The sequence below is a fragment of the Egretta garzetta genome, unplaced genomic scaffold (genome assembly GCF_000687185.1).
Source record: "Egretta garzetta isolate BGI_Z169 unplaced genomic scaffold, ASM68718v1 scaffold641, whole genome shotgun sequence".
In the NCBI taxonomy this organism is placed as follows: Eukaryota; Metazoa; Chordata; class Aves; order Pelecaniformes; family Ardeidae; genus Egretta; species Egretta garzetta.
The window spans coordinates 928,659-955,851 of record NW_009258758.1 but is presented as its reverse complement, the minus strand read 5'-3'; the positions used below and the strand labels follow the sequence as shown (position 1 = coordinate 955,851).

General features: G+C 38.6%; 1 protein-coding gene across 1 annotated transcript in view; it reads right to left on the bottom strand.

The window, feature by feature from the left end:
* Positions 1-27,193, bottom strand: part of CACNB2 (calcium voltage-gated channel auxiliary subunit beta 2) — an 85,890-nt gene that overhangs the window by 34,495 nt on the left and 24,202 nt on the right. The window contains exons 3-5 of the mRNA XM_009649280.2: positions 6,642-6,764; positions 2,130-2,266; positions 286-362 (exon numbers count right to left, since the gene is read on the bottom strand). Of these exons, the coding sequence (XP_009647575.1) occupies positions 286-362; positions 2,130-2,266; positions 6,642-6,764 (337 nt within the window). The remainder of the gene's footprint in view (positions 1-285; positions 363-2,129; positions 2,267-6,641; positions 6,765-27,193) is intronic.

Sequence of the window (27,193 nt, the reverse complement as noted above, 5' to 3'; positions counted from 1 at the left end):
CTACTGCAATGTAGTCTCATCATTTTGTTATGTCTTTGTTATAACACACTGTGGTAAAAGCGAAGCAGGAATTTTGTGGCATGTTAACAGCTGTATCACTGCCTGAACTTGCTGGCATTGACTGAATTACTTCAAACTTACCCAAACCAGCCTTATAGGGCAGCGCAACCACCCAACCTCATACCCGTGAAGCACACGGAATAGCAAAAGTAGGGCTAAATGTATACACATTTTAACAGATTACATGCATGAGTCTGTAAACCAAAGGGTCCGTGACCTACTCACCAGATGATGGAGGCGTCGATTTTCTGGAACTAGGAACAATGTCACCCAAACTGGATGAAGAGTTTCCTCCTGATTTACTGGAGTAAAGCAACAAATTAGTTTGATGTTTCATAGTTTTCTCAGTATTTACTCTTGTTTGTTTATTACCTGCCTTATAAACAAGCTGCTAGCCAAGAGATGAATGGTATTTCTGGCAGTGGTATAATACATATATCTTACACAAAATGTGCGTACATTTTGAGTACTGAGGAACTGCAAACATCAATCGTGCTCCTTGTTCTGCTGTGCAACTTCATCTGGTTGCATATGCTCTCACTACCTCATGATCTTCATGCCATCCAATTATTACTATGGCTACTGATAGATAATTATTAATATTACTAGCCATTACTAATTCTTAAGACAGTGAGCATATCTGTTTCCTTTCACAGAAGAGTTATTGATAGCTTCCTAGTGAAACTGATAGCGTGTTTGCTTAACATCTTTTCAATTTAATTAAAGTACAAATTCTTTTGCTGTCTCAATACCAGGTAGCACTTAGGAAAAAAAGCCCATCAAACAAAGATAAAGCAGTCTAGGATTTTTTCCAATTCTGCTTTGTGAAAACCTACCCAAGCTGTGAAAATGAAACAATATTTTTAGACATTTTATTTCAGCTACCATAACGAGAAAAGCACAGAAAAGAATGTAAGAACGGCTATTTTGCTCTTCAAATAATTCATGTGATAGTACTAGTTTCCAGTTTCTCCACCTTAAAATATTAATAAGTAAATGCGTTTGTGGCATAGGACAGTGTTATCTCCAGTGAGAAGTTCTGGAGAATGGAAGCCTTTACAATTTGGAAAGGGACCAAATCACTAGGTCAGATTTGGCTGTATCGGAGTCACAGGAGGAATAAGGAACATCACGTCCTCCTGCTGCGGAGAGCACACTCACAGGAAAGGCATTTCACAGCCAGCAAATGCGGCTGAGCACTGCAGCATCCTGGTCTCCTCCTAGTGTAGACACGCTCTTCAAACCCTCCTGTCCTTCCTATTGAAGCAGGAAAGCCTTCCTGGCTTCCCAAATGTTTCCCAGATGTTCTCTTATTTCCAGCTCCATCTTGCTCAGACATACTGGAAATACTTGTTTCCTATATACCCAAAGCAAGTGGCATTTGCTTCCACGTGTGTTAACAGTTACTAGAAAACTGCTTCATTAAGAATTCTACAGTAAAGATGACATTATTGCCATCTAACAGTACTCTTCAATACTTTTAGATACTGAACCTTTATTTTTATGTAATGATGGCTGCAGTTACAGACAACAAATGACTTGACATGAAACTTCCATCATAAAATGCAATATTCTTAAAAGCTGTATTTTTAGGCAATGAATTTGACAAGACCAAAACATTTTTTCCCTGAGAGCCAACCAACAGGCACTGGCTTCAGCTTAAAAATAAATTCATCTTAACTTTTTCTGTAATTTCTAAAATCCACTTGAAAGTGTTTAGAAATTGCCAGATCATGAAAACAAGTATCAAATGCTAAAGGATTTAGGGAGATCGATTTTCAATAAAAATTGTGCTTGCACATAGTAAATGTAGTAACTGCAATGTATATTTGCAAATATATTATGAAAATAAAATGGAATAATAGGCACTGTAGGCCACCACAGGCCACCAATCAAAATACCTGCTTTCTCTCTCAAATGGAAATGACGTTAATTATATAAATAAATATTACTTCCTTCACTGATTGTAGCTGCCAATTACAATAATTAAAGAGAACTATAGCATACACAGCATTAACTTCCAAATTGTGTCACAGTCCATGCTACTATTTTTGATTTGTTGTTATTACCTGGAGTAGAATTTTCCTTGTTTTGCCTTTTGTTCATGCTGCAGCCTCATGTTTTCTAGTTTGACTGGGCTTGGTATGAATCCTATTTCACAGCCTTCTTTTACCAACCGTCCTATCCACCAGTCATTATTAAATTTCTACAGATTAAAAAAAAAAAAAAAAAAAAAAAAAGTCATGTACTAAGAAATTACTGTATTTGGGATAATTTTTTTATTATTTTCAATTTGCAGCTAAGCCATTTTATGTAATTCTTCCCTGCAGTTAATCGCTGTACTATGTTATTATGGCAATGAAGAATTGTGGTAATATTCAGAAATACACTAAAATAATTATACCTTGCAAATTATTAAAATGTTACAGTACTTAAGCAGAAACCTTCCTTCACAGACTTCATGATTCTCCCTGGCTGTTATTTCCATCTATTTCACCATCTTTATTTTTTTCTGCTTCACAGTCTTTTCTCCTCATACATGAGAGCTGCTTTTGTTCTCCCTTGATGTTTCTCCTTGGTGGACACCAGAGATTTCTTATCTGCTCCTACCCACTGCAACAATTTTTAAAGCTCTGTAATAATCTGGCTTTCTTATTCCATTAAATCCAGTTCTCCATTTAAAATAAAAAAATACTACCCAAACTCCCCTGCTTCTCTGAACTCAATAACATTTTCTGAAATATAACTACATTCCACTGCTTATATATGCTCTACTGCATACAGCTCATGTGATCTGCATCTTAAACATACAGCAATAGATCCACTTGGACAACTAAAAAAACCCTATAATTCTACAAATGCACAAGATAGTACCATTAACTGAATTTCAGCTATATGATATGATAATGACTACTCTAATAATATTTATTCATACACACAAAGGGGGGTTTATTTGTTTGTTTTGCAGAGGTCTGCACTATTTGCTTTTTCCTTTATTATTTATTCACCATTTTTGGATGAGAATAGGTCAATATTATGTATGGCCCCACATGCAATACTCTAGGAGTTCCATGGGAATAACTACCATCAAATATGTATTGTGGACAATTTGGATTATTTATGAAACTGTAAGAGAACATCTGAATGGGAAGAGAAGTTGCCTTCTTGAGTATGAAGCTATGAATGTAGATATTATAATGCATGTTTAATTATTTAATAAGTAGTTTTAACAAGTGTACAGTTAGGAGTAAAACATGTAAAATGTGTGGGCTCCTGTAAAAAGGAATTAATTTCACTGAGAATACAACGTTGGTGGATCAGTGCTACACAACCTAAATTGCAGTTATTACCTTTCATTTTGGCTACTATAGAAATGTTGTGATGCTTGAAACCAACTTTGAGATATTTAGCTAACAGAAAATAAAAACTTAAATAAACACACTTTTAGGCTCATAAAATATAAGGGGATCTATAACATCCATCCAATGGGATGCCTTTATGCATAAGAATACTAACATTTAATAGGGAGCTAACCTGGAACAGCAGTCCCTCAAAGCTCTATTAGACTGAAACTTGTTATTAAAATCATAACCTTTCATTGCAAAATGCTAACTAAAGCTATGCATGTGCTTTTAAAATATGTTGTAGGATAACATAGGTTGCTGTAGCAACTGAGCCAGTGGAGGTTGCCATTATATGGATCTGCTCTATGGTATACAGGAAGTCTGCAGAAATAATGTTAACTTGGTCAAAGGAAGAGATAGATACTTAAAAACAACCATTAAATTTAAATCTGAACAGCCACTACTTTTTTTATACTGTCCTACAGTACAACAGACTACTACGCAACAACATTAATTTTATCCTAATTGATAGCAATCCATAGGAATTTTTTCTTCATACAAAAATAAAAGCATCTGGAATTTACTCCTGCAAAGTCTCAAATCTAAAAGCTGTGTCAGCATATGAAAAGGAGGATAAGATACTTTTATAAGTAAATAATACCACACATAATACTTTCTAATTTTAAAAAGCAATAGTGGAAATCTTGGTAGTGAGATGTCCAGCTCTCAAGGTGCTGGCTGGGTGAGCAACTCTCTGTAATTCACCTGTGCATGGAGTGCCAAGGGAAACACAAATATGAATTAAATGCAAAGCAGAATTATGGCCATGCATTAAAGCCCCAAAAGATACTGGAGTGACTATAATGCAGCGCCTGTTTCTTCATGCGGGAAGGAAGCCTTCATCTTTATATGTACTGAGTTTTAATGAATGTATCCTAATAATGAAAATAAATTTCCCTCATACTCAATCACTGCAATACTTTTCACCACTGCCCATGTACGTTTTGAACTGAGGCTTTTCTTGTTTGAGCCCTCTCAGCAGCACAAATTGGAGAACACTCCTCGCAGACAAGAGGACAGCGTTGATCCAATATGGCACTGCTATGCAGGCAAAAGTTATCGGAGATTAACTTAGATTTCTTCATTTCTAGCAACCAGTTAGGTGTAAAATATAAAAGCAACAATGCATTTTATAGTCAGATATGTTTTTTTACTTTTCTCCTGCATAAATAATTAATTTTTTGACATTTCAATTCTCCCAGCACTAACTATAGGGAGCACCAAAATTACTGAAGAAGCAGTATCTGGTAGGATACAGAATGCTGGAGAGCGAGCGGGGCATGGCCACGGAAGAGGGAGGGGGCAGACACGTCTGTGCAGGGAACGGCCACTCCTCACACCTCCGGGAACCCTCCTGAAGAGGTTTGACCCACCCAGATGTAACAGCCACTGCAAAAGGCAGAACCAGCAAGTCCAAGTCAGGCTCCTTGGGGGTCCCTTCCCACCTCTCCACCCCAGCAGTGCACAGGGTTCCTTCCACAACCCAGCTCTGGTCTAGCACCACTAGACAGTCAACCTTCCTTAATGCCTAGGGAGAAAACCAGGTATTTTTAAAGGCAATTAGCACAGAGTGTCTGTTCTATTCCACCTGAAGCTGCAAGAAAAACAGCATTTTAATCTATATTTCCATTCCTCAGTGCTACATGTAGCCACAGACAATATAACAACTCAGCTGAGCTAAGTTTCCTTTTAAAGCATTTCTGGAGATCTAGAAAAGTTCAGGGAACTTTATTCTTCCTGATTATATTCCATGCATATTTACACCGGAGTCTAAGTTGTGCTGTGAGGAAAAAAGCTTAAGTTATATCAGACAAACTGCTAGCAATGTGTTTCTGGTTCATACAGAAACAGGGGAAAGACTTGACATCTGAGATTACCAGCTCGTTCAAGATGCAGATAGAATAGTTAACCATACAAAGTCATTTAATCTAATCAAACTGAGCCGTATTTTCCAGGGCTTTCAGACTCACCAGAGAATGCTGATGATTTTCTATTGCCAGGACTCTATACCCGCTCATCCCTACTTTTGTAACAAGACAGAGCAGAGCAATTCTTTTGCACTGTCAGCAGACAGAAAACATATTTTCTTCACTATATACAGTTTCATATACAAAGAAAATTTTGATCATTATTCATCAGTACAAAGGCACTAAAAGTGCATTTCTTGTGTTTCCTTGGTCTCTGTTCACCTGTATTTCCACCTGTGCATTAGGAATGTTTCTTGCTTCCATGGAGCACCTGCACTAGCAGAATCATTGTGCATCACCAATCACAGCAACTGAAGGATTTTTCAATAATGTAAAATGGGGCAAAGATATAATTTCAAATGAATGGCCAAATTGCTCTCATAATTAAGCTAACTTTCTAGTTCTTCTGCTATGAAGTTCCATTTCCTGATGGGCCATTTTGTGACAAAACCCAATGGAATATGATCAGAAACTGGGAACTCTCATAAAATGAGGAAATCATTCAGAAGGGAGCAGCCGGCTGCTACAGAAGGTCTGTATAGGGAAGTTACCAAGTTATTTGCTTCGTGCTCTCTTGAAGGAGCAGAGAAATAACAAGAGTTTAGGTGATTGAAACTATAAAACTTGAATATTTTTAAAGAGAAACTACAGGAAAAGAAAATCAATGCAGCAAATGCAAAGCGCCTTTCTTGACAGTTGCTATGTGCATCTTGAAAGTTATCACGTCAGTTCTTCAGTATGTAACTGTTAACAACAAAATATTGTCTGTGCCAGGAAAGTAACTTCAGTGAAAAAAAGGACACCTAAGGATTTTGGGTTTTTAAATCTCAATTAAGAGTTAAAAAATAAAAGAGTCAACCCTCGGCCGCTAAATCACAATGAAACCTCAGAGTGCTAGAATGGTAAAACCCACAGATATTATATCTTTGAATATGCAGATGGAGTTTTTTAAAGCTCCAAATAAGTGATAGTTACCAGAGGAGCAGAGCACTTGCTTTCTAAACTTCATTAATTTGATTGCAAGGAATTTGTGCCATTGCTTTTATGAGAACAGTATTTCAAAAAACATTCATACAGTTACTTTATGTATAATAACATTTATATAATGCTTTGACAACATGAAGTGTTACCTTGACATCAACAAATAGTAGCACTATTACTCAAATAGACCCTTAAAGTGAGATTCATTTACTCCTTTAGCTTTACTTACTTCTTTAACGTGAAGAAAATCTTTAGCCTCAAATGAGATGGCCATGCCTGGGACTGGAACATCGTCATCGTGAGCTGCACTGTACCCAACATTTGTCCGAACTGCAAATGCAACAGGTTTTGTCTGCAAAACAAAAGATAAACAGCATGAAGAATTTCCCTTGCAAACGTGCATATGTACAAACACACACAGAGAGTCTTATTTCTGCAAATTATCTTTTTTAAATCATAACAATTACAAAGAACACTCAAAACTTCCACATAAAACTTTATGAAGCATCACATTTATTTACCTCAATTATGTCTTTTTAGGCATTCATATTCAAACCTGAGATCTTAATATCGGCACTAAGGAGTTACCTAACCCTGGATGGACATAAAAATTAAGTACATCCTCTTTGGCTGAGCTGAAATTCCCTATGTACTTGCAGTTGTGCTGCCATGCTTGCTCAGAGCTACCTCATGCTACAAAGGAGCATGTGCCAGCCCCCACCTAGTATTCAGGGAAATTACAAATTAGGAGGACTGATGCCAGCAGCTGCCAGCGACCCCCGAGTGAGACATCTCACTGCAGAGCCTTTCTGAGAGTGCAGTAACGTGCCCTCAGATCACCAGGTTGTTAGCAAATGCCAGCCACAGAGAGACCTGCTGGTTCCCATAATTCATACTACAACTTATATCAGTAGTTGGTACCAGGGAGTTCCAGGATTTTCACAAGTTTTATTTTCAGGAAGCAGTTGCAGGAAGAATCAGTGGCCCTTGTGGCCCCACAGCTGCCCTTCTGCCTCCTGCACAGCTTCTCCTTCCAAGCCCCACCAGTGCTGAACACCTTTCTGCACAGGTACGGTTAAGCAGGTAGTAAAAGCTGCCATCCAGCTCAGCCCAGCCTAGAGCTATAGAGGGCTTCCTCTTTTCAGAGGTACAACCAGAATACAGGAGAACAACCTTCATTCTGCTTTATTCTATGCCAAACAACACCTTGAGCTTGCTCTCCTGACAGAGGATATCATGCAGTATCCCTGGGACCCATCATGGTCCTACTCCAGGCTAAACTTTTAGCCCATCCCAAAATCCTCCACACTGCTCTTACGATCTAGTCATAATTACCTATACATTACAGCCGGTAAAATATTTTTAAAGACGTGAACTGAGTCTCAGAGGTGCTCACAAGTGATTAAGGAAGGCGTGACATAAATTTTCATCCTAAAATATACTAAAACTTCTACCAGACAACAATTTTAGCTTCATTAGTTGGTATCCATCATCGCTTCAGCTTGGCTAAAAATACGGTATTTTGCTGAGATGACAAGCAAAAAAATATATCTCATTTCCTACATAAGGAACTGCTTCCATTTATTCTCGAAAAAGAGGATATGAAAATGCATCCCCTACTTCATGACAGCAAAGCTGAATACCTGAAACCAAAAATCATGCTATATTTTTCTGATTACCAAAAACCCCTGCCGGCTCCATCCAGGATTACTCTGACAACTTGCATAGTGCTAGGGGACGGAAATCTGCCACAGTAAAATGCATGATAAAATAATGAGGGAGATATATAAATAATTCTAAAGGCATTATCATGCCACCTGGCCAGGAAAGGACAGTTGGAAATAGAGGGAGAGAAGGTTCCCTGTTGCTTAATTTAGGTCTAATGTGCTGTAAAAGCCACAGGGTTCCAATAAAGTAGATTTTAAACCTCCTTAAGTAGGCCTGTATTACAATGAACTACCACAGTCAAACAATTGTTTGTGCACGTTCTAGGAAGGCTTTTTAATTTAGAAGGAGAAACAATAAGCTCTTTCATAACAGTGGGGTCAAGAGAATCTTTGTGTCCAGAAATGAAACAGGCAGTTTCAATGCAAATAAATTTTGGAAGAGGAATGCAGAGTGGGCTTCATGTTTATGTGGTATTCTGGATCTAACTATTTGTTTGCACAGAGATGATCAGGAAATTATTGGAAAAGGACTTTACTTTATCCCATCTGTTTGTTCTTCTGGAATTAGTGGAAAAATCTTAAGAATTTTAAAAAAGGTTGGGTAGAAGGGCTCTAAGCCTAAAATTGGTACCATTAAAACAGGCACTTACTTAAACTGGAAAGCCTATGTCAGACTAAAAAATTATATACAGATGAATATATTTATGGGTTGAAATAACACATCCCAAGAATTCAATGTCTTTCTTGATGTTTAACTACAATTAGAATATTGCCCTACAAAAAAGATAGGTAACTATTACAGAACTAGGCATGCCACAAAGATAAAAAGTAATCACACAGGCATTGAATTCAGTGATATGCTATATCTTCCTTAAAAATAAAAGATAACATAAATTACCGGGATTAAATATTCATACAAACTGCACAACTTCCCTGAACTTAAAAATTACAGACCAACAGAGTTGATGCTTTCTATGCTATTACTCATTTCGATACTGAAAATATAGATATGAATAAGCATTAAATTATCAAATCTCCTAAATAACACTTCATCATTAAATAGTACAGCTTGGAATAAATAATTCATTGTTATTAAGAATTATCTTTTTCTAAAGCATAGTAAACTGTCATTGTGGAAATATATCTCAGAACAAGAATGAAATATTAAGGAACAATCTTTACCAAACACTGATTGGGGGGGTAATATGCTTGCTTATCCATTCTCACATTTGCTATATCCTCTAGCAAATACAAAAAATGCTCAACAGAGTATTGTGACTTAGTCCTAATAGTATCAGTGGATGAAAGACTTTAGGCTGCCTAAAGACTTTAAAAACTCTGCTGCATTGCAACAAACAGACATCTTCAGCAAGTTCATGTCCTTGACACACTTCTTAGATGTGATCTAAAATTTCCTATTAGAGGGCAACACCTGACTGCCCAAGAAAAAGAGAAAAATGCAAACTACTCCAGAACTATCTTAACATGAAAGATAAGGGGCAGGGAAAAAATCCTCTGTCATTTTATGCTATTAAAAAAATAATATAAAAACTCTGAGTAGAAAAGCAAAGCAGAACATTGAGCTACAGATACCCACAGAAACGGTATGTCCCATTTTAGATACCTGTCATACTGGTAGAAAGAGAGACCATGGGATTAGACTACAATAATTCATCTAATTGAATATTTAAAACTAATTAATTTACAAAAGTTAAATGGCAGCCTTTTTACATAAATAAATAATTCTGAAAGTTGCATAGAACTGTCAAATTAACTCCTTTTTCTTTTCTTGAACTACACTGCCTTGAACTATAAAAACAAAAATCCAGTTGTTATGTAATTAGGGTCTTATCTAAAAAATAAAATATCTTTTTTAACATATGCATATGTATATTTGAAAATGTATCTAGCATTTGCTTACCTATTCTACACTTCTAAAATTACACTGGGTCAAAACGGTTAAACACTTTCTGTTCATTCTCTAAATCTCCGTTGAAATGTTTAGCACTCAGTTAATCCACAGGCTGGGCTACAAGGACAGATACTTCCAGATGTTAAACAGTTTAACACTTCATGTCTCTCTAAAGAAACAACATAGCTTGAAGGAGTTAACTTATCTTTAGAATTAACATTTCCACCTTGTTTTCCTTTTTTATCCTGTAAAAATATAACATTCCAAATAACCCCACAAGGAGAACAATAACCAGATGGTGAACATTACCAGCATCTGTACCACTAGGGTGGCAGGGAACGCACTCTGGAGTGGGGTTCTTCATGAACCAATTTCATCTTCTGATTTAAACCAAGAATATAAATCAATGAAAACATATTCACCAACTATTAAACCAACTTTGGCCGTAGGGTTTTGCTAACCAACACAAATTAAAGTGGGACTAGGGGGACCTTACTTAATTTTCTCTTTTTCCATCTGGATCTCACTTCTTCCTCTTGGTTCACAAGTTATATTCACTTTATACATCTTCATGCCAACCCTCATTACTAAGTCAGTACTATTTACAGCATTATTATATTCTGCTACTTATATTCCCTCAATCCTGTTTTATAACTAACTTGTATTCAATGCATACACGAGCATTTGCACATTGTATCTGTCTCAGTCAATTTGTCAGTTTAAACGAGTTTGCACCTGCTTGGCTGAATTTGTATTTGAGAAATATTTCACCCAATAACAGAGCAAAATAATACAATCTGTTTTCTAGTAATGTACTTAAAACATGACAGGACCCTTTTTTTTCCTATAACTCATTTCAGATGTTTTATGCTGTGCCATAAAACCAGCAGATGCAGCCTCTGGGGATCCCAGCCAAGGAGGCAAATTCTGACACAGAATTTGCTCACAGAATAGGTCATCTCCCTCATGGCCACTAATTTGGGGAATATTGCTTCATAATCAAGGCATCTCTACTCCCCATCCACTACCAGAACGTAGGAAAACAGATTAGAGCATTCTCCAAACTGCTTTCATTTACACCTGAGGCTGTCCTCACATAGGAGGACATTGCTTATCACATAAGCAATGACACTAGGGCTACAGAAATACAAGCAAGGCTTAAGGCTGCCTTTACTTTCTTCAGGAGTAGGTGATGAGGGTCTCTGATCCATCTCATTTCTCACTCTATTACATCATTCCCACAGCAGAGGTACACTGCATTTACACCAGGTTACATGAAACCAGAATGCTGATCAGAATGCATCTTTCATGAAGGCAACGCCAGCTAAGTCAAGAACTGCCTCGGAAAATTACTCCAGTTATCAGCTTGACAAAGTGCTTGTTGAAGTTGGCATCTCTGTTAAAGTTTGGAAGATTTGCCTCAAAGCAAGTCTCCTCCCTCAGTATTTCTACATAATGCTACGCATCCTTCATCGTATCCACTTTTCACAGATGCCTGTAACCTTACCCTGAAAGCAAGGAATTATCTCTCTCCTGGGTAATGAATATAAAGGGTCTCTCTCGAAACACTACCAGTTTTGCAGTCATGAAAATTTAAAACGCCACACAATTTTTTTCAGCTCAGGAAAGATGATACTACTACTGAACTTTTCATTAGTAGTCTTGGGAGGGAGTAAACATGTAAAATGATGACCTACATTTGGCACCATTTCCACAGAGTAGCCCTGTACACAGTGTTTAGGCCATAAGCAATATTAATATCCCACATCGGACAAAGATCAATAGCAGCGTGATGGCCTGATAACTGCAGTCTTAAAATACGTCACTTTATTTTGCCCTGCTGTTGACTGAGAGTCAAATATATACAGCAAAAGCAGTTCAAAACCCAGATGTTTTACAAAGTCACATGATTTTCATTATTATTTTAAAGAAGTTTACAATGTTATGAAATATATACTGTCACAAAAGCAGCTCAAGAATGGAAAAATAAAACTAAAAAAAAAACTTTCCTACTTTAAGGTTTTTTATTTTGTACACTAATTTATGCATCTGTTACACAAGAAACAAAATTAAACCCACCTGAGGACACAAACAATTCACAGGAAATTTACATCCTTAGTGCTGATTATCGCTGGAGCCTCATTACAGGTAAGTAATGGTCCAATCTCTAAAAATAGCATCTGCTCAGCAATTTCATCGCTAAGGAAGCAATGACAATTCATAGCTGTCCCAATAGAAAATTAGAGTGTACCTGCTATGGCTAAAAGTAGTGATCAATAATATGTCTTCCCAGCAAAGATCAGGCCTTCTTTTATTGGCATGGGTGTACGTATCCAACAAGTCTGGCAGCAAGACAGAACCACAGAATAACTGAGGTTGGAAGGGGCCTCCGGAGTCACCCCGTCCAACCCCTGCCCAGAGCAGGTCTGGCTAGATCAGGCTGCTCAGGGCTGTGTCCAGGTGAGTCTTGAGCACCTCCAAGGACAGACAGTGCAACCTCTCTGTGCATCCTGCTCCGGTATTTGACCATCCTCACAGTAAAAAAAAAACATACAGGAACTATGGTTCACTCATGCATCTATAAGCGAGGGACATAATAACCTATAACAGACAACAAATACTGAATTTTATACTCCATTACAAGGAAAATGAAGCATTACTAGAAATGAAAATCACCGATTTCCAGTTTTGATTGTAAGTGGTCTAAACAGAGGGTTCTTTTAACCACTAGGTTGGGGTTTTTTTGTGCATGTGTGTGGCATATACTACTATTTCAGGTTAAGACAGCAGTGGCATTACTTTCCGGCAGCAGATAGCACTGCCCTCATAACCATCTAATGCCTGAGGCTCAAGTCTTGGATTAATGCCTGCCTGTGCAAGGTGCTGTACTCAGCACTTCCAACAAAGTAAAGGAGCTGGAAAACAAAAGTACAGTGGAAGAACAAAACACAGTAAAACTGTAGTTAATAAGCAGCAGCCTGAGTACAACAATGGTTTAATGAGATTCAAACTCTTCTGAATTATTAAGGCTTATGATAGCATGGATTTGGGAGAGAAATGGTCAGCCAGAACATGTAGTTCTGGAGCCAGACTTCATTACTGACTCAGACACTGAGAAATTATTTGATCTGAGTACATTTTTACCCATCTGTTTCCAAAACTAAGGCAACATGAACTATGCCTACCCATTACCAGTGCTTGCACCGCTACCTTGCAAAGGGTTGGCTCACGAAATGTCTCACTAAGGGAACATCACAACCACTGCTCTCTGGAGCCCGACACTAAGGTGCACCCTCCTGCAAGAGCGGCCAGCAAGGAGATGTGCCCATTACACAAGCCATCACCATAATCAGCCTTCCTCTTGGACTCTCTTAAGCAGGCTCCAAGGGTCGCTGCACAGAACCTCAGTTATTAAGGCCTAAGTGTAATTTTCCTTAGGATCAAGGTCCATTGGTGAAATTTGCTGAGGAAATCTCTGAATCCTTCCAGGTCCTTGGTATCTCCACTACAGCAATGCCTGCTCTCAGTGTTAAAGAACGAAAAATTAACATAGCCAGCTGGTACAAAAGAGCCTGCCAGATCCATTTTTTCTTAATAGGTAGGATTAAGAGAATTTTTTTTTTGTCCTCTTGTACTCTCTAGAGATACTTTTGTTACTGTTTTAGCTCATCTTCACACTCAGCTTGAAAGTCATGCTTCCTACTTCCTTTTACGAAATCATATTTGAATAGAGAGTCACCGATGTCGGTTTACATTCAGCTCAGGAGGCAGCAAAGACTGAAATAGCTTTGGTGACGCACACGGAGCTTTCTCATATGAGCAGGGTCTCTTTTTATTAGAGCATAATGCCAAAACTCACTGCTGGCCGTGTGTTGTCTGCATGCAACTGTGCCAGAAAAGTGGCTCTTCGGTACCACCCACTTGGGGAGTTAACGGGAACAACTGGAACTGGCACAGCTGAAGAAATCTGTTTGTGCTTACTGAAAACATGCTTATTCTGGCAGCAAAAGCCAGCAGATGAAAACTGTCGTTTGCAATAAAAATACTGTGCTGGGATTTCAAGTTCTTTTTTTCAATGTCACAAGTGAGGACATTTTATGCTTATGAGACATTTTAAGCTTATGAGACAGCATTTTAGTAGATCTTAGCTTTTTGGCTAAATTGAGGTTCGCATAGAGGAAAAGATCTGCAGTAACATTTTCAGGCTATTCACAAACAAAAATTCTCCAGGAAAAGCATAAATCTGTGACCCAGCAAGCTAAAGTAAACACTAAATAAATCAACAATGCAATGGCTGGTTAGAAATGTAGATACTCTCATCAAAAGCTCCTGAAAAAAAGCTATATCATTGAAAATGTTTAATTCAGTATTATGTATGCAAGTTTTATTGCTAGTTCCAATATTTAAATAATTTTGCACTTCATTTTTTTCAATTGGATCAGAAAGTCTCTGCTAGAGCCAAAGGTTAATGTTGTTAAAATGTTTCACTTTTATATAATAGGTTAAGCCTGTGTTTTTTAAGAAACTATGCTGAAAATTTCTTCCTTTATTAGAAACGTATATTTTGTAGCCAGATTGCTCTACTTCCAGGAGTTATATGAATATATATTCCAAGGATGATATATTAGAATTTGAAAAGTCAAATATTATACTACCTCTTAACTAATATGCTGAACAAAACCTGAGAAGTTATTTCAGCACATGGCAAACACCTCATCTTATTCAATGTGCCTGCCCCTTTCATATGATTATATTTTATGGCCAAAGCTAATGTTATCCTACTCTTCAACTGGGTACCTATTGTTTCTGTAGGTCTTGCACTATCTAAGGTACTTCTCATATACAAATTCAAATGAAATCTCTACTGCAAATCTCCTTGTCCAGCCTAGATACAGGTTACAGAAAGTATAACACAAAGCACATGCATTTAAAGTCATGGTAAAAGAACATTTATTAAAGTTGAAAGCTAAACACCCCAGAGTTAGGAAAAGTGAAAATAGAAGTACCTTTAACTTAGGGGAACGGTGATATTTTTGACTTAGTCCTCATTATGTACAGTATTATGGTACAACCATTAATTTCATAATCATATATTCTCCCCCACCCCAGTACTTGCATGAAGGATGGATCTCCCCTTGGAGATCAAGAGCGTATGAAACACAAGGAGCTATCTATAGCATCCTATACACCTATGATAGATTAACTTTAGCCATCAAAGAGTTAGGCTCACCTAGGTCAACAGAGAAAGGCAAGCAGTCTCTAAGGGATGATTTCTCCCTTTTAAAATGGCATGAATCACCTTTTCACCTCTCTCTCTCCTCCAAGTAGGGAACTAAAGCACCAATCCCCAATTATCCAGGCATACCAAATCCTACCCACAACTCAGTGCTATGTATGAAAGCTTTCTTAAATTTGATGCTCAACATTAATGGAAACTTTTGATCTTAATCTGTGAGTTAGCTGCCCAGCTGTGATACTATAAAGATAAATCAATGCTCACACAGCATTCAGATAGCTTCTGCACAGGGACCCCCCCAAACCCCAAGAAATCGTTAGAGAGGTGAGTACTTTTCTCAATATGCAATACATACAACACTGGGCAAGAAAGAGAATAAGCAAGGAGAAACAAAATAATCAACAGCTACTTGTTAAATATAATCAGATTATAGAGTAAAGACCATAGCATTATATACCTGCACAGAAAGGAAAGTTAAGCTGGTAAATACCACCTCACATCTTTCATTTTCCAGCTTTGGAGCACCTGAGATTGTATACTTAGTTTGGAGGGATTTTAGTTTAATTTAGTTTAGTTTAATTTTGTGCGTATATGTGAAGTTTTCTATCTTTAAATAAAACAAACAAGAAAAAGATCCCTTAAGTGACATATTTCTAGTGTCATGCTGACATTTTCATACACCTTCAGTATGACTGAAATCTTTACATCCGCTGCCAAAAACTCCTTGCAACTTCAGCTGTAGAATTAACAAACTGTAAATGGTTTAATATTCTGTAAGAGGAACAGCACTAGAGTGGAGGCACGCTTTAGCTGTGCTCTTCTCAAATATCTGCTGAAAGCAGAAGAACTGTGAGACTTGAGAACTAGAGCTATTTAAAGCAGCTAATCAGAAACATAGTTTTACCTGAAATTTTTAATTTTTTAAGATAAAATTTACCTGAAGCTGATACAAAACATATAAAATATTAGGCCAAATATCTTAATTTTGTCAGAATGACAAACAAAAGAAGAATAAGTTTCATGTCACTAACTTCATCTACTATAATTCTCCTGTATCTATTGTAATGCTCCTTTTGCCCTTCGGGCACATCTTGAGTCCTCAGCCTGGTCAACACTGTGGCCATGCATATCTGGGAGACCAGTGCGCACTTACCCCTTCCCTTTCTCTTTGCACGGAAGAGTTCCTGGGAGGTTTAGCACCAGCAGAACTGCTATTGCACTGCAGTTATCCTGCCCTGTTATAGGAAGAGTCATAGCCTTCCCCATATGTTCTGGAGATCCCTTTTGCCAGAAAAATCCTCCAAAGATTTAGAATTAAGTTAGAGCAGCACTAGGGCTTCTCTGACATAAGCCAGGAACCAGGCAGAATCATGCAGGGGAGGAGCCAACATACGAGTGGCTAAAAGCCAGGCTTTGGGCCATTATTCATCTGAGCCATGCCAAGAGCAGCCCATAATCAGGGACTAAAGATTTATGAGAGTTCTTACACCATCCCTGTCCAAAACCACTCTCACAGTAACATGCTAGAAACAGAATTATTTCTCTTTAATATTTCCTAATAGTCTTATTTACTTTTCCTTAAGACATCTCATTTGGATTCCTTGCTCGGAGCACAAGATAAAACAGGTTTCCTGGTGGGTGTATGAGATGCAAGAGTGAAGTGCTGTGATGATGATATCCTTACAGAATATATTATACAGCTGGTGCACAGCTAGTCGTCTAGCCGGCAGCTGAAACACTATCTGGCAATAAACCTTACTCTTATTATAGCCATATAACTGCTAAGGTTTAATTCCAGGTTGGATGCAGCAAGATTTATTACAAAAGCATGAAATAAAATGACACCAAATTGTAATAATTTTCTCTTTGTAAGGAAAAGAGACAGAGCATCAAAATGCTGAGTGGTGGCAAGAATTCTAATCTGGGTTTCTAGATATTTTTAATTTATTCTACTTTCTTCAGCTCAGTGGACCGAATTTTCTGTTGGTATTCAGGGAAGTAGTTCCTTAGGCTGAACCAAAGCAAGTGGAGCAGCCCACACTCAGTCTTACCAGGGAATCAACCTGAGCAAGACAACACCCGGTATAATACAGCTGCCTATGTGCACAGAGTTGTTTTATCCACAGACAGCAGGTATTACACATACTAGCATCTTATTCATAAGCAGCTGTCATTTACACGCTCAACATTACACAGGGCTTTACACACCTTCACCCACCTGTTGTTGCACCAGGTTCTCCTGGGGAGCGACTGCCACTGGCACGAGAATCAGCTCTTGTCCCTCCAACCCCCAAACTGTCTTGCCCTTTATTTTGTGGAGCTTAGTTTATATTAGATAAACCCAAAATTTAGTTTCTTTCTCATCTCAACATACCGTAGAGGGTAGGACTCCCAGAGGAGGATGAGGACGTTCATCAGGGGACCCCATCACTTCGTTCTCTAGCTGTCCAGTGGGAGTCTCCCCTTACTTTTTTCCCCTTTCTTTCTCTCCCCTGCTTTTTTCTTATTTTCCCCCCAAAGTACCTTTTGCTATAAAGAGCTGATGTATGTCATCAGCTATGGATCTGGTGATACAGCTTTGTGCATGTCAGCCTACCGCAACACCCTTTGTGCACCAATGCCATTTACACGCAATACAAAGAATTAGAGGACAAGCAAATACGGTTTGCTAATAAGCAACTAAAACTCTGCATACTTTAAAGCTTCCAAAAGAATAATTTTAAAATTCTGTATCTTTGCTCTAGTATCAAAATCATATAAAATCCACGGCTATACTCCAGGGAGACCCACAATCCTTTTTGAATTGCTGGTAGTCAGCCAGAAGGTTGTAAATGGCCCTAATGGCATAACTCATGTGCACAAAGTGATACGGGGGATACAGGAAAACAGATGGTAGAATTCTGCTTTTTATTTCTTTCTTTAATTTAAATGAATTTTATTAATAGACATATTCTGGTTCTGTATTTACTTTAAGAAATTAAGAGATGGGAGTGAAGCTTAAAAGTAGAATATTAAGCTGTGATGCTATTAAAATATTATATTTTTGTGAATAAAATCTGTTTACAATATATGGAAAATGGAGAGACAAAATCATCAAGTATTATTTAAATAATATTTTATATTTTAAGATATTTTTAATAATTTAATCTTCTATTAATTTGTATTTCATCCAAAAAAAATACTCTTCTTTACTAGTGTGAATAACTTAAAATTGGTTGATTGGTATCAAATTCAAGATTTCTAGTACTTGTTTTTATGGCTTTGTTCATTTTTTCAGTCAGACATTGGAAGAAAAAAGAATGTTTTATTGTTTTTCATCTGAAATGAATACTTTTCTGCACAATGGGAATAAAAACTACTTAAAATTAATAAACACATTATTAACTTTATGTAGCTTTGTAACTTTTATATTACTTCAACGCAACATTAGCTTAAGTTTTAAAATAGTCATTGTAAAATAACATTTAATATAGTGATTGATATCACGATGGGTTTATAAAGCTTGGTTTTACATGAAACAATACAGATTGTGTACCTAATTAATCAGCAGCCTTTAATTTGTTAAAAACTGAAGACAACTAACTCATTTGTTTACATATCACTAAACAATTTACACAATTTTTTTGTTGTCACTTTGCATTCTCACCAATATGGTAACTGAAAGGAACTGGAAGTCCACTGCATAACAAAAATCATGTCTTAATTAACGAAACAGAGTTGTGTGATAATTTGCATAATTAGAATTTACATGAAGCGGATAGCATTTTCTGGAAAGGAAAAGAAAGATGTTGCGTAGCATAACAAATATGTAGACCTTCTCTAAGGTTCATAATGCACTGTGAGAAAGACCATTGAAAGTCTCCGATTTAAGGATAAAATTAAGGGGGGGGCGGGGAAAGCCAAGGAAGGGAAATGGAAGAGACATGTTATAAGCAATCAAGCCTGAAGAAGGTGATAAGGGTTTTATCTGAATAATTACCAATCATATACACAGAGGTCATTGTCTTAATGGCATATTTAAACCATGTAGACATTTAGTGAGAGTGGAGCCAAGAAGGATGAAAGTAACACTTTTGAATGTGCTGGAAAACACAGGCAGGGAAACCAAAATAAAAGGTAGTCTTATAGTTTGTTTCTAACCACTTGGTAGAAACTGTTTAAGAACATGAAAGTGGAAAGAAGTGCTCCTGAAATGGAAAAACTCACTAACAGCGAAGAAAGAGTGATAACATGAGAATGAATGCAATGGTCGCCCGGAAAGCAGACTTTAATATACTTTTGGTGCATTCTCAAGTATAACCGCTTCCCATGGGAAGCAGTTCTCAAGGAAAAAATTAGTTCAGGAAAGTGACAGGTCCTCAGTGAAATAATATTAAGGGCACATGCACAAATTAACCTATATGAAAAAAGATAGAAAGTACATAACCTGAAACTTAGGAAAGAATACTAAAGGGGAAATTAATATGAATATAATAGAAGTAACAAATAGGGAAAAAACCCACAGTATAAAATTACATACAGTTAGTTAGCAATATTAAAAACATTTTTCCTCCTGCTTTTAATGTGTATTAATAATAAAAAGCAGGTAAAGAAAAGAGTTCTCTTACCCAAAGGAAAAATCTAAATCTCTGTGTTCTGACAAAGCAGAAATACTGTGTCTATTTGGTTCAGTCTTCAGTTTTTAAAATGTTCACTATTACTGCATATTTAGTGGGGGAAAAACCAAAACAAAAAAAATCAATGCCCCCCCAAAAAAACCTGATGAAAAGGAGTAAAAATTGAGGGTAGAGACCAAAAAGCAGAAAAGGTGAGACAGAGGTTTAATAAAACTCCAGCTATAGCATGTTTTGCTCTGGTGATCTTTGAGCCATTGTAAGTGGGGAAAAAGGACTATGACAAATGGAAGAACAGTCAAGCTAACTTCAGTTTCTAGAAAAACATAATTAAAATAAAAAGCTTATGCAGAGAAAGCAGAAGATAACAAGGAAAACCTCTATAACAAAACATATCACACAGCACTAACTTCTTTCTACAGGAGAATACACAGGCAGCAGAGAACCCTCTCTCTGCTGGCCTGATTGATGCTCTGAGCTTTGCTCCTTGAATAGTCTCAACAAGCAAGCTTTAAAAGACTGCCGAAATAAGGGGACTGCACAATGGACTGGAAAAGTTAACGGTAGGTTGCTATCAAATACAGAAGATGGATTAATTGATTTTCTGCAGCTTTGTATCCCTCGTCCATTACTATTCAGTATTTACATTAACTATTTGCATGATGGGATACAGAATGTGCTTCTTAAATTTACAAATGATACTGAACTGGGAGAAACTTAAAGAACTGTGGAAGAAAGTAGGAAGACTTCAAAACTGTCTTTCTAAATTGGAAGAATGATCCAAATGAAAAATAGACCACGGTTCAATCAGGAAAACTGCAGATGACCAGGCACCACTCATCAACTCCGTAAGTAAGGAATGTTTAACTGACTCGACGGTTGTCCTAATGACAGGACTTAAGGACTGGATCACAATTAGAAGTGACTCTCATACATGTATGAAAGACAGTACTCCATGGAAGATGACCAGGCAAGAATACAGCCCACAAGGTCCAAAACAATCTTTCCACATGATTCTAGGGGGGCTGAGGCCTCACCCAGCACATGCTGCAGCTTCTCAGGCACAGCACTTCAGGAGGGTGTAGGAACAAGAGAAATGGTTTCGACAGGAACAGCAATAATGGTTAGACGTGCAGAAAATAGCAGAGAGAACACAGAAACATTATTTATTTTCTAACTTACAAGGGTTTAAGAATAAGTTATGCAAATATCTATAAGAAATTGCTTAGGTACAACTCATCCTGAGTTGATGTAGAAGAAAAGACTTCTTGGGAATTCCTTGAAATCCCTGTAAGTCTTAATTTGAATTTACTGTGTGAGCTCTTTCACATTTACATAAATGTATGTCAAAAACCAAAATATGTCGATCTTATTAAACTCATTTAATTTTAGACTTTATCTCCAGTCTTTTCCAGCTATTATGTCAAAAGTGTGATCATGTAACACTACTTAAATATTAAAGAAAAAAAAAAAAAACAGGAAAAAACCCAACAAAACACAACAGAAAGATGTCATCAACTACCAGGCAATGGACTGTAGAACTCAACATTCACAAAACACTCAACCTCTCTCTCTGTTTCACTTCTTCCACTTGCTTGGTCAAGCTCATGCTGGATTTCATGGAGTCAGCAGCACAGCTAATCTGTTCTCTCTTGCATATCTCATGCTACTGTTTTCTATGAACAGAGGTATTTCTAGTTTTTGTCCCCAAAGCAAACAGATGGGCTCTATATACACATATGATGGGTTAGTTAATTATCCTTTTCTGGTACTCTATGAACTTCTCATGTGTTAATGTGGCATCTAAGTGCTATATATTAAAATTCATAAAAGCATTCATATGTGTCTCACAATGGCAATATGCAGGTAGCATAAAAAAAGACCAGGCCCAGAGTGATAGAAGGAAAGATTTTTTTTTCTTAGGTCCTAAAAGAAACAAGCTGGGGTTTATTTCAACAGAAAAAGTTACTAAGTTGCTGGGCAGAAAACAATCCTTAAAGAAAAGACCAACCCTACTCAGGGCAGAAGTCACCTTTCTCATTTTGAGTTTTCCCAGTTTCATGAAGATCATGGTTCTAGTTTTAAGTAGTTTAGGGAGTTTTGAGCAGATTTCAGTCTCAGATTTCAGCAAGAAATTTGTTTTATTCCTGTCACTGTGCTAAGAGGGACAAGACAGGACCATGGCAAAGGAACTGAGTTACCAGTAAGGAGGGGCAAGCCCTCACATGCAGGCAGATTGCTCCCACACGGAGAGCTGACCAAAGCCTATTTGCTGCAACCACTGCACAGTTCAGACCATGACAGCACGCAGAGGTTGCAGCTCTAGAATAGAAACCCAGGAGAGATGGAAGGAGCTGCAACCCAGGTATCTCAGGTAGTGAATGTGGTACACTGCCTTCTGGGGAGGAGAGAGCTGGCACACAGGCCAAATGCCTGGATATTTTTCATCACTTCAGACAACCCAGACCACGAGATGGTACAAGTGACCTTACTGACAAAGAGACTTAACTTCTAGGTATGACAGCTTGGAGAGAAGATACAGAAAAGAAGGGATCTCATGCAACGGTTCTGGGTTCCCCCACTGGCACTAAGCTCTTGCCCAGATATAAAAAAAAGTATTTACTACTAACACTTTTCTTTAATATATGAAAGGCTTGTTCACTGTATGAAACTGAGTAGAGAGAAATGCTGTGTGCTGCCTCAGTAGTTAAACAAAAGGCTCTGGATGCATTTAAATGTGTCTCCAGAGGACATAGTTTACAGTTACCAATACAGTTTACACTGGCAATTACTTCTGCCTGTGCTGGAATAGCCCCAGAGTACTACTGACTAAGTTTTGGGCAAATAAAACTGTAAGGAGGTAACTTGGAGAACTAGTTTCAGTTTACAGGAACATCTGGAAAAACAGCAAAGAAAAGAAGGGAAGAAACTGTAGAAGCTCTTGGGCATTTTTTGCTGTTGGTGAAGTAGCACATTAACCTTCAGTGCTGATGTTGGTTGTAGGTAAAGGACAGCACTCTGCCTCGCATGGAGACTGCCACGCAGGCTGACGGGTGTGGGAGAATACCTGCCTTGGTGGGAAGCACAGGCTGAGATCCCCAACCCCATGAGGAAAAGGGTTAGATTAATGCTGAAGAGACAGTCCCCTCCAGGGACACACAGGGAGCAACCCGCAGAGAGAAAACGTCATTCTGTAGTAGGTCAGGTCAGGTAGCAACTTACTGAGACCCAGAAAGTGTGGAAAATTGGCCCATAAAGCCCTCCTCGGTCCCTCACAATAAAGGGGCTGCCCGTGTTTGTAGGCATGATGAAGCTGACCACGATGGTGGCAGGTGTATCTGTGAGCAGAAAGGTCACAGAAAGACATGAACAAAGTGGGAAGTATGTCAGGAGATGGAAGCTCAGAGGAGCTAGAAAAGTAGGCAAACATCCTGGATTGCTGAACCCAAAGGACATTACCGAGAAGTTAATGTTAGTATTCACTCTGCCTCCGGATTCAACCCACAAAACCTAAGGCACAGAGAGAAAAGCATCAGGTATCTGTCATTCGCAGGCTGGTCCCAATCCTAAAGCCACCAGACAGTGCAGTGATTTCAACACCCAGACTCCCAAGAAATGGGCAGGGAAAAGGACAAGAGATGTGACAAGGCGGCACTCCGGAGGGCGTTGTGTTTCAGGGTTGTCTGCTGCAGGGAAGCCAGTACAGGAGGGGCAGGTAATCCTGCCCGCGTGGGCCAGACAGGGAAGTGTTAGAACTTGCTGATCCAAAGCTTTTTACACCCACCAGAAACGTGACACTTAAAACACCCTGAGGACTGATAAAACTGTCACAGAGGAAAAATAAATAAATAAAAAGGCAAAGAAGAGAGAAGAGACACAGCTTAAGCTGTGAAAGAGCGTGTCAGGAGAGGAATTTATGGGACACTGTTCTGCTCCTTGTCTTTGAGCAGCAGCTGAGCAAGCTTGCAGAGCTACTGGAAGCAGCCCTGGCACATGAGCTAGTACCACATCCTGCATCACAGCACTGCTCACGGAGAAAATGAGTAGAAGCAGCTGCAGATCTCGCCTTTAGCTTCACCTCTGACGTGATTACTACGGAGCTCTCCCCAACTGGCAAAAGCACAGCAGCCAGTAAACTAAGGATAGCGCCTATTGCTCAAAATATATTTTAAAATTCATTCCCCCCTCTTCCTTTCCCCCCATCACCTTCAACTGCTGTGCCAAGCATTAAAGGATGGTCATAAGCATATCCATAGAGCAAAACTGTTCACTGTCTGTCTGCTCTATGTAGCTTGGCAGACCTTCTTGCTAAAAAGTGTATGTGTTAGACCCAGGGGTCACAGAGAGGAAGAAAAATCTGGTTAGTGACCAGAATCTTAAAAAACTCACTGTCACAATGAAATGCAGCTACCAACATAGCTGAGGCATTGTGATGGACAGCGGCCTGGCCTCCGTTAGACGTTTTTGTCATGCCCCCCAACCTCCCCAACCGCAGCATGGCAGTCAGGTGGGCATGAAACAACCGAGTCCCGGAAAGCACAGCCCTGAGTGGCAGGACTGGCCCTGGCTATGCTCCCAGGACCAGAAGGAGCTGCTGGTCAGGCAGCGAGTCTGCCAACCTATGTGTCAATTTGGGATTTTTTGTAGTATAAAACTAATGAAAAATAAAATTCCAGTATAAATCCTATTTTTTCCTTGCACTTTTACGATTGGAGGTACAAAACAAACACCATGTAATTTTTCTCATCAGTTACAATTGTAAATTGATTCCTTTTTTTTATTCCCTTTTTATGTAACAAGTCAAAGGCAAAAGGTATAAACAGAGTTTAATTTGGAAGTAACAATTTTATTCCCCTCTTTTTACAGTCCAGCTTGGTACAATGTGTTCTGGCCATGTAACTCAATGTTCCTATAAATCCCCCAAAGCCCAACCCTTTTTGTTTTACCAGCACCAGTATTATTTACTCACACTTTTTGTTTTTTCCTTTTTTTTCCTGCACAGGATCAAATTAGCCATTTCTGAATTCAGAAGGAATAAGAGGATATTGGTTTTATGTTAGTCTTTGTATCAAGACTGTATTTTTCTTCATTTCCGACATTCAGAAGCACTGGAATTATGGGAAACCAGAAGACCAGAGGAAAAGTGTTTCTGAGACTTTTACACTGGGTGCCCAAGGGAATGAGGCTCATGGCATCATACTCGGGCGCTGTGTGAGCCTGTGCTCTGGCGCTCACCTGTGCAGCCATCCCCCACACCATGACCTCTGCACCCAGGGAGTTTCCAGACATTCACACAAATTTGATAAAGGGAGTAGAAGTCTATAAGTTCTGAAGCTGTGGGATGATAGGCAAGCAGATAAAAGCGAAAAAAGTGTAGACAGTGCACCTAAGGCACAAATGTCAACCTCACTTTGCAATCAAAAGTCAAAGTTACAGAAAAAGAGTGTTTAATTCTAGTGCTGGAGAACTCCCCTGTTTTGATGATAGTACAGTAACACAACACCCTCAACAAACAGAAATTCAGTATGAAAAATGGATCTAGGGTCTATAAACTACATTTATTACCCTAAATACAAATCAAGTTAAGTATTAAGCTTGACAAAAGGCAACATCAAGACATTCTGTGAAAAAGCCATGTTCTTTTCAGCAACCCATGAGAGTGCTTTTTCTGCTCTGTGTTACAAGCAAGCAGTGAAGAGCACGCTGCCTTTCACCGGCTTAGTACATTATACCAGATCTGAACCATTAGCATTGAAACCAACCAATGAATTCCTCGGGAAGCAGAAGCCGTAGGTGACCCAGTAACCCTCGAGAGGCTTAGGAAAAGCTTAGAGCCTTTAAAAGCATAACAGACACAAGCACCCGGCAGATCCTCCATCATAAATATTGTTTCCTCTCTGGAAAGAGAAAATCCTGCCACACCAGTGAAAAGACCTTGGAAAACACATCCTTCTTCTCAGAGGGGCATATTTAGTTGGACTGCTGAGAGAAGCACCATCCCATGGGATGCCAGAGGGGAGGGAAAAGGGAGGGAGAGGACTTTAATTCCTGGGAAAATGCCTCTTGAGGTCAGGAGATTACTGCTGATCAAGCCAAGAAAAGGGACACAACTGTTCCCAGAAGGAAGAGGGAAGGAGCAAACAACATGAAACCTTTAACCTTTTTGTTCACCGTATCAAAGTGGTCAACTAAAGGGTAATCGTAGCCGACTGGCTTTCACATCCCATAACCTTGCAAGCCACTACACCCCCGGCCCTGTCATTTCTCTCCCATCAGCATTTCATGAGCTGTTTCAAGTATTCTGAATATTTTACCTTTCTTGTTTGTTTTGTTTTTTCAAATTAGGAAGGAACTCTTCTATTAAACCACAAGTTAAAATGAGCAGGATCAATCTTGGTCTAACACTGCCCTTTCAGTAAGGTAATACCTGACAAAACATACTTATTAAAGTATATTGAAGCATGTGGCCATCTTCCACATGTACACCCAAGAAAGACTAAAAGGCACAGCAAACCATGACAACAAGTTACTCAAGTGAAAAATGCAAGTACGAACTATAAAATCAACTGAGGAGACACTGTATTTGTCTTGCCCAAAATGCAGGTTATAAAATCCTTATTGAGCTTAATGTAGTTCATTAACTGTGACATGGCAAGGTGGACAAGTTGCATGAATTTCCTGCAAGAAAATGATCCCCTTATGGAGACAAAGGGAAGGAGCCCAGATCCTTAGAGCACGGCTGTCTGCTGCCCGAAGGGCCAGGGTGGCACGGCTGTCAGCTGGTGCTGCTCTGCAAATGTGCCCCCACAGCAGCGGCTCCTGGAGGCTGCAGCTTGATCAGGCTCTGAGGAGGCTCATGCCTCCACACACGGCACAAAACTCCTCACCCTCTTGTATAATTCAGCTAAAATTACAAATGGAACAAACAGTATGTGCATTACTTAATTATTTAAGAAAATACTGTACAGGGTCTTAATCAACAAGACTGTTTAGGGTTAAGACTAAGCAGATATTTCCACTAGAACTGTTAGCAGAGATGCTGCTCTCCAACCTTGGTTATGGCATAGGAAAGGCTGCTACTGAAAACTAACTAAGGGAAAGTAATTCAGTACCTCCCAATTTTGTAGGCAGCCCATGAATGACAGACCCCCAGCTTCTCCGCCCCTACATTTTGACCAACTTTCTATTCACAACTTTCTATTTCTAACATAAAAGTTAAATTGTGCTACAGGCTGCTATTTTTTATTTCATTTACTTGTTCTAATATGTTACTAAGCTGTACTGATCAAAAGTTATAGACCTTTTGCCTCAAATGAAGCTTAAAAATTGATTTGTACTAGGGACTTATGGGTT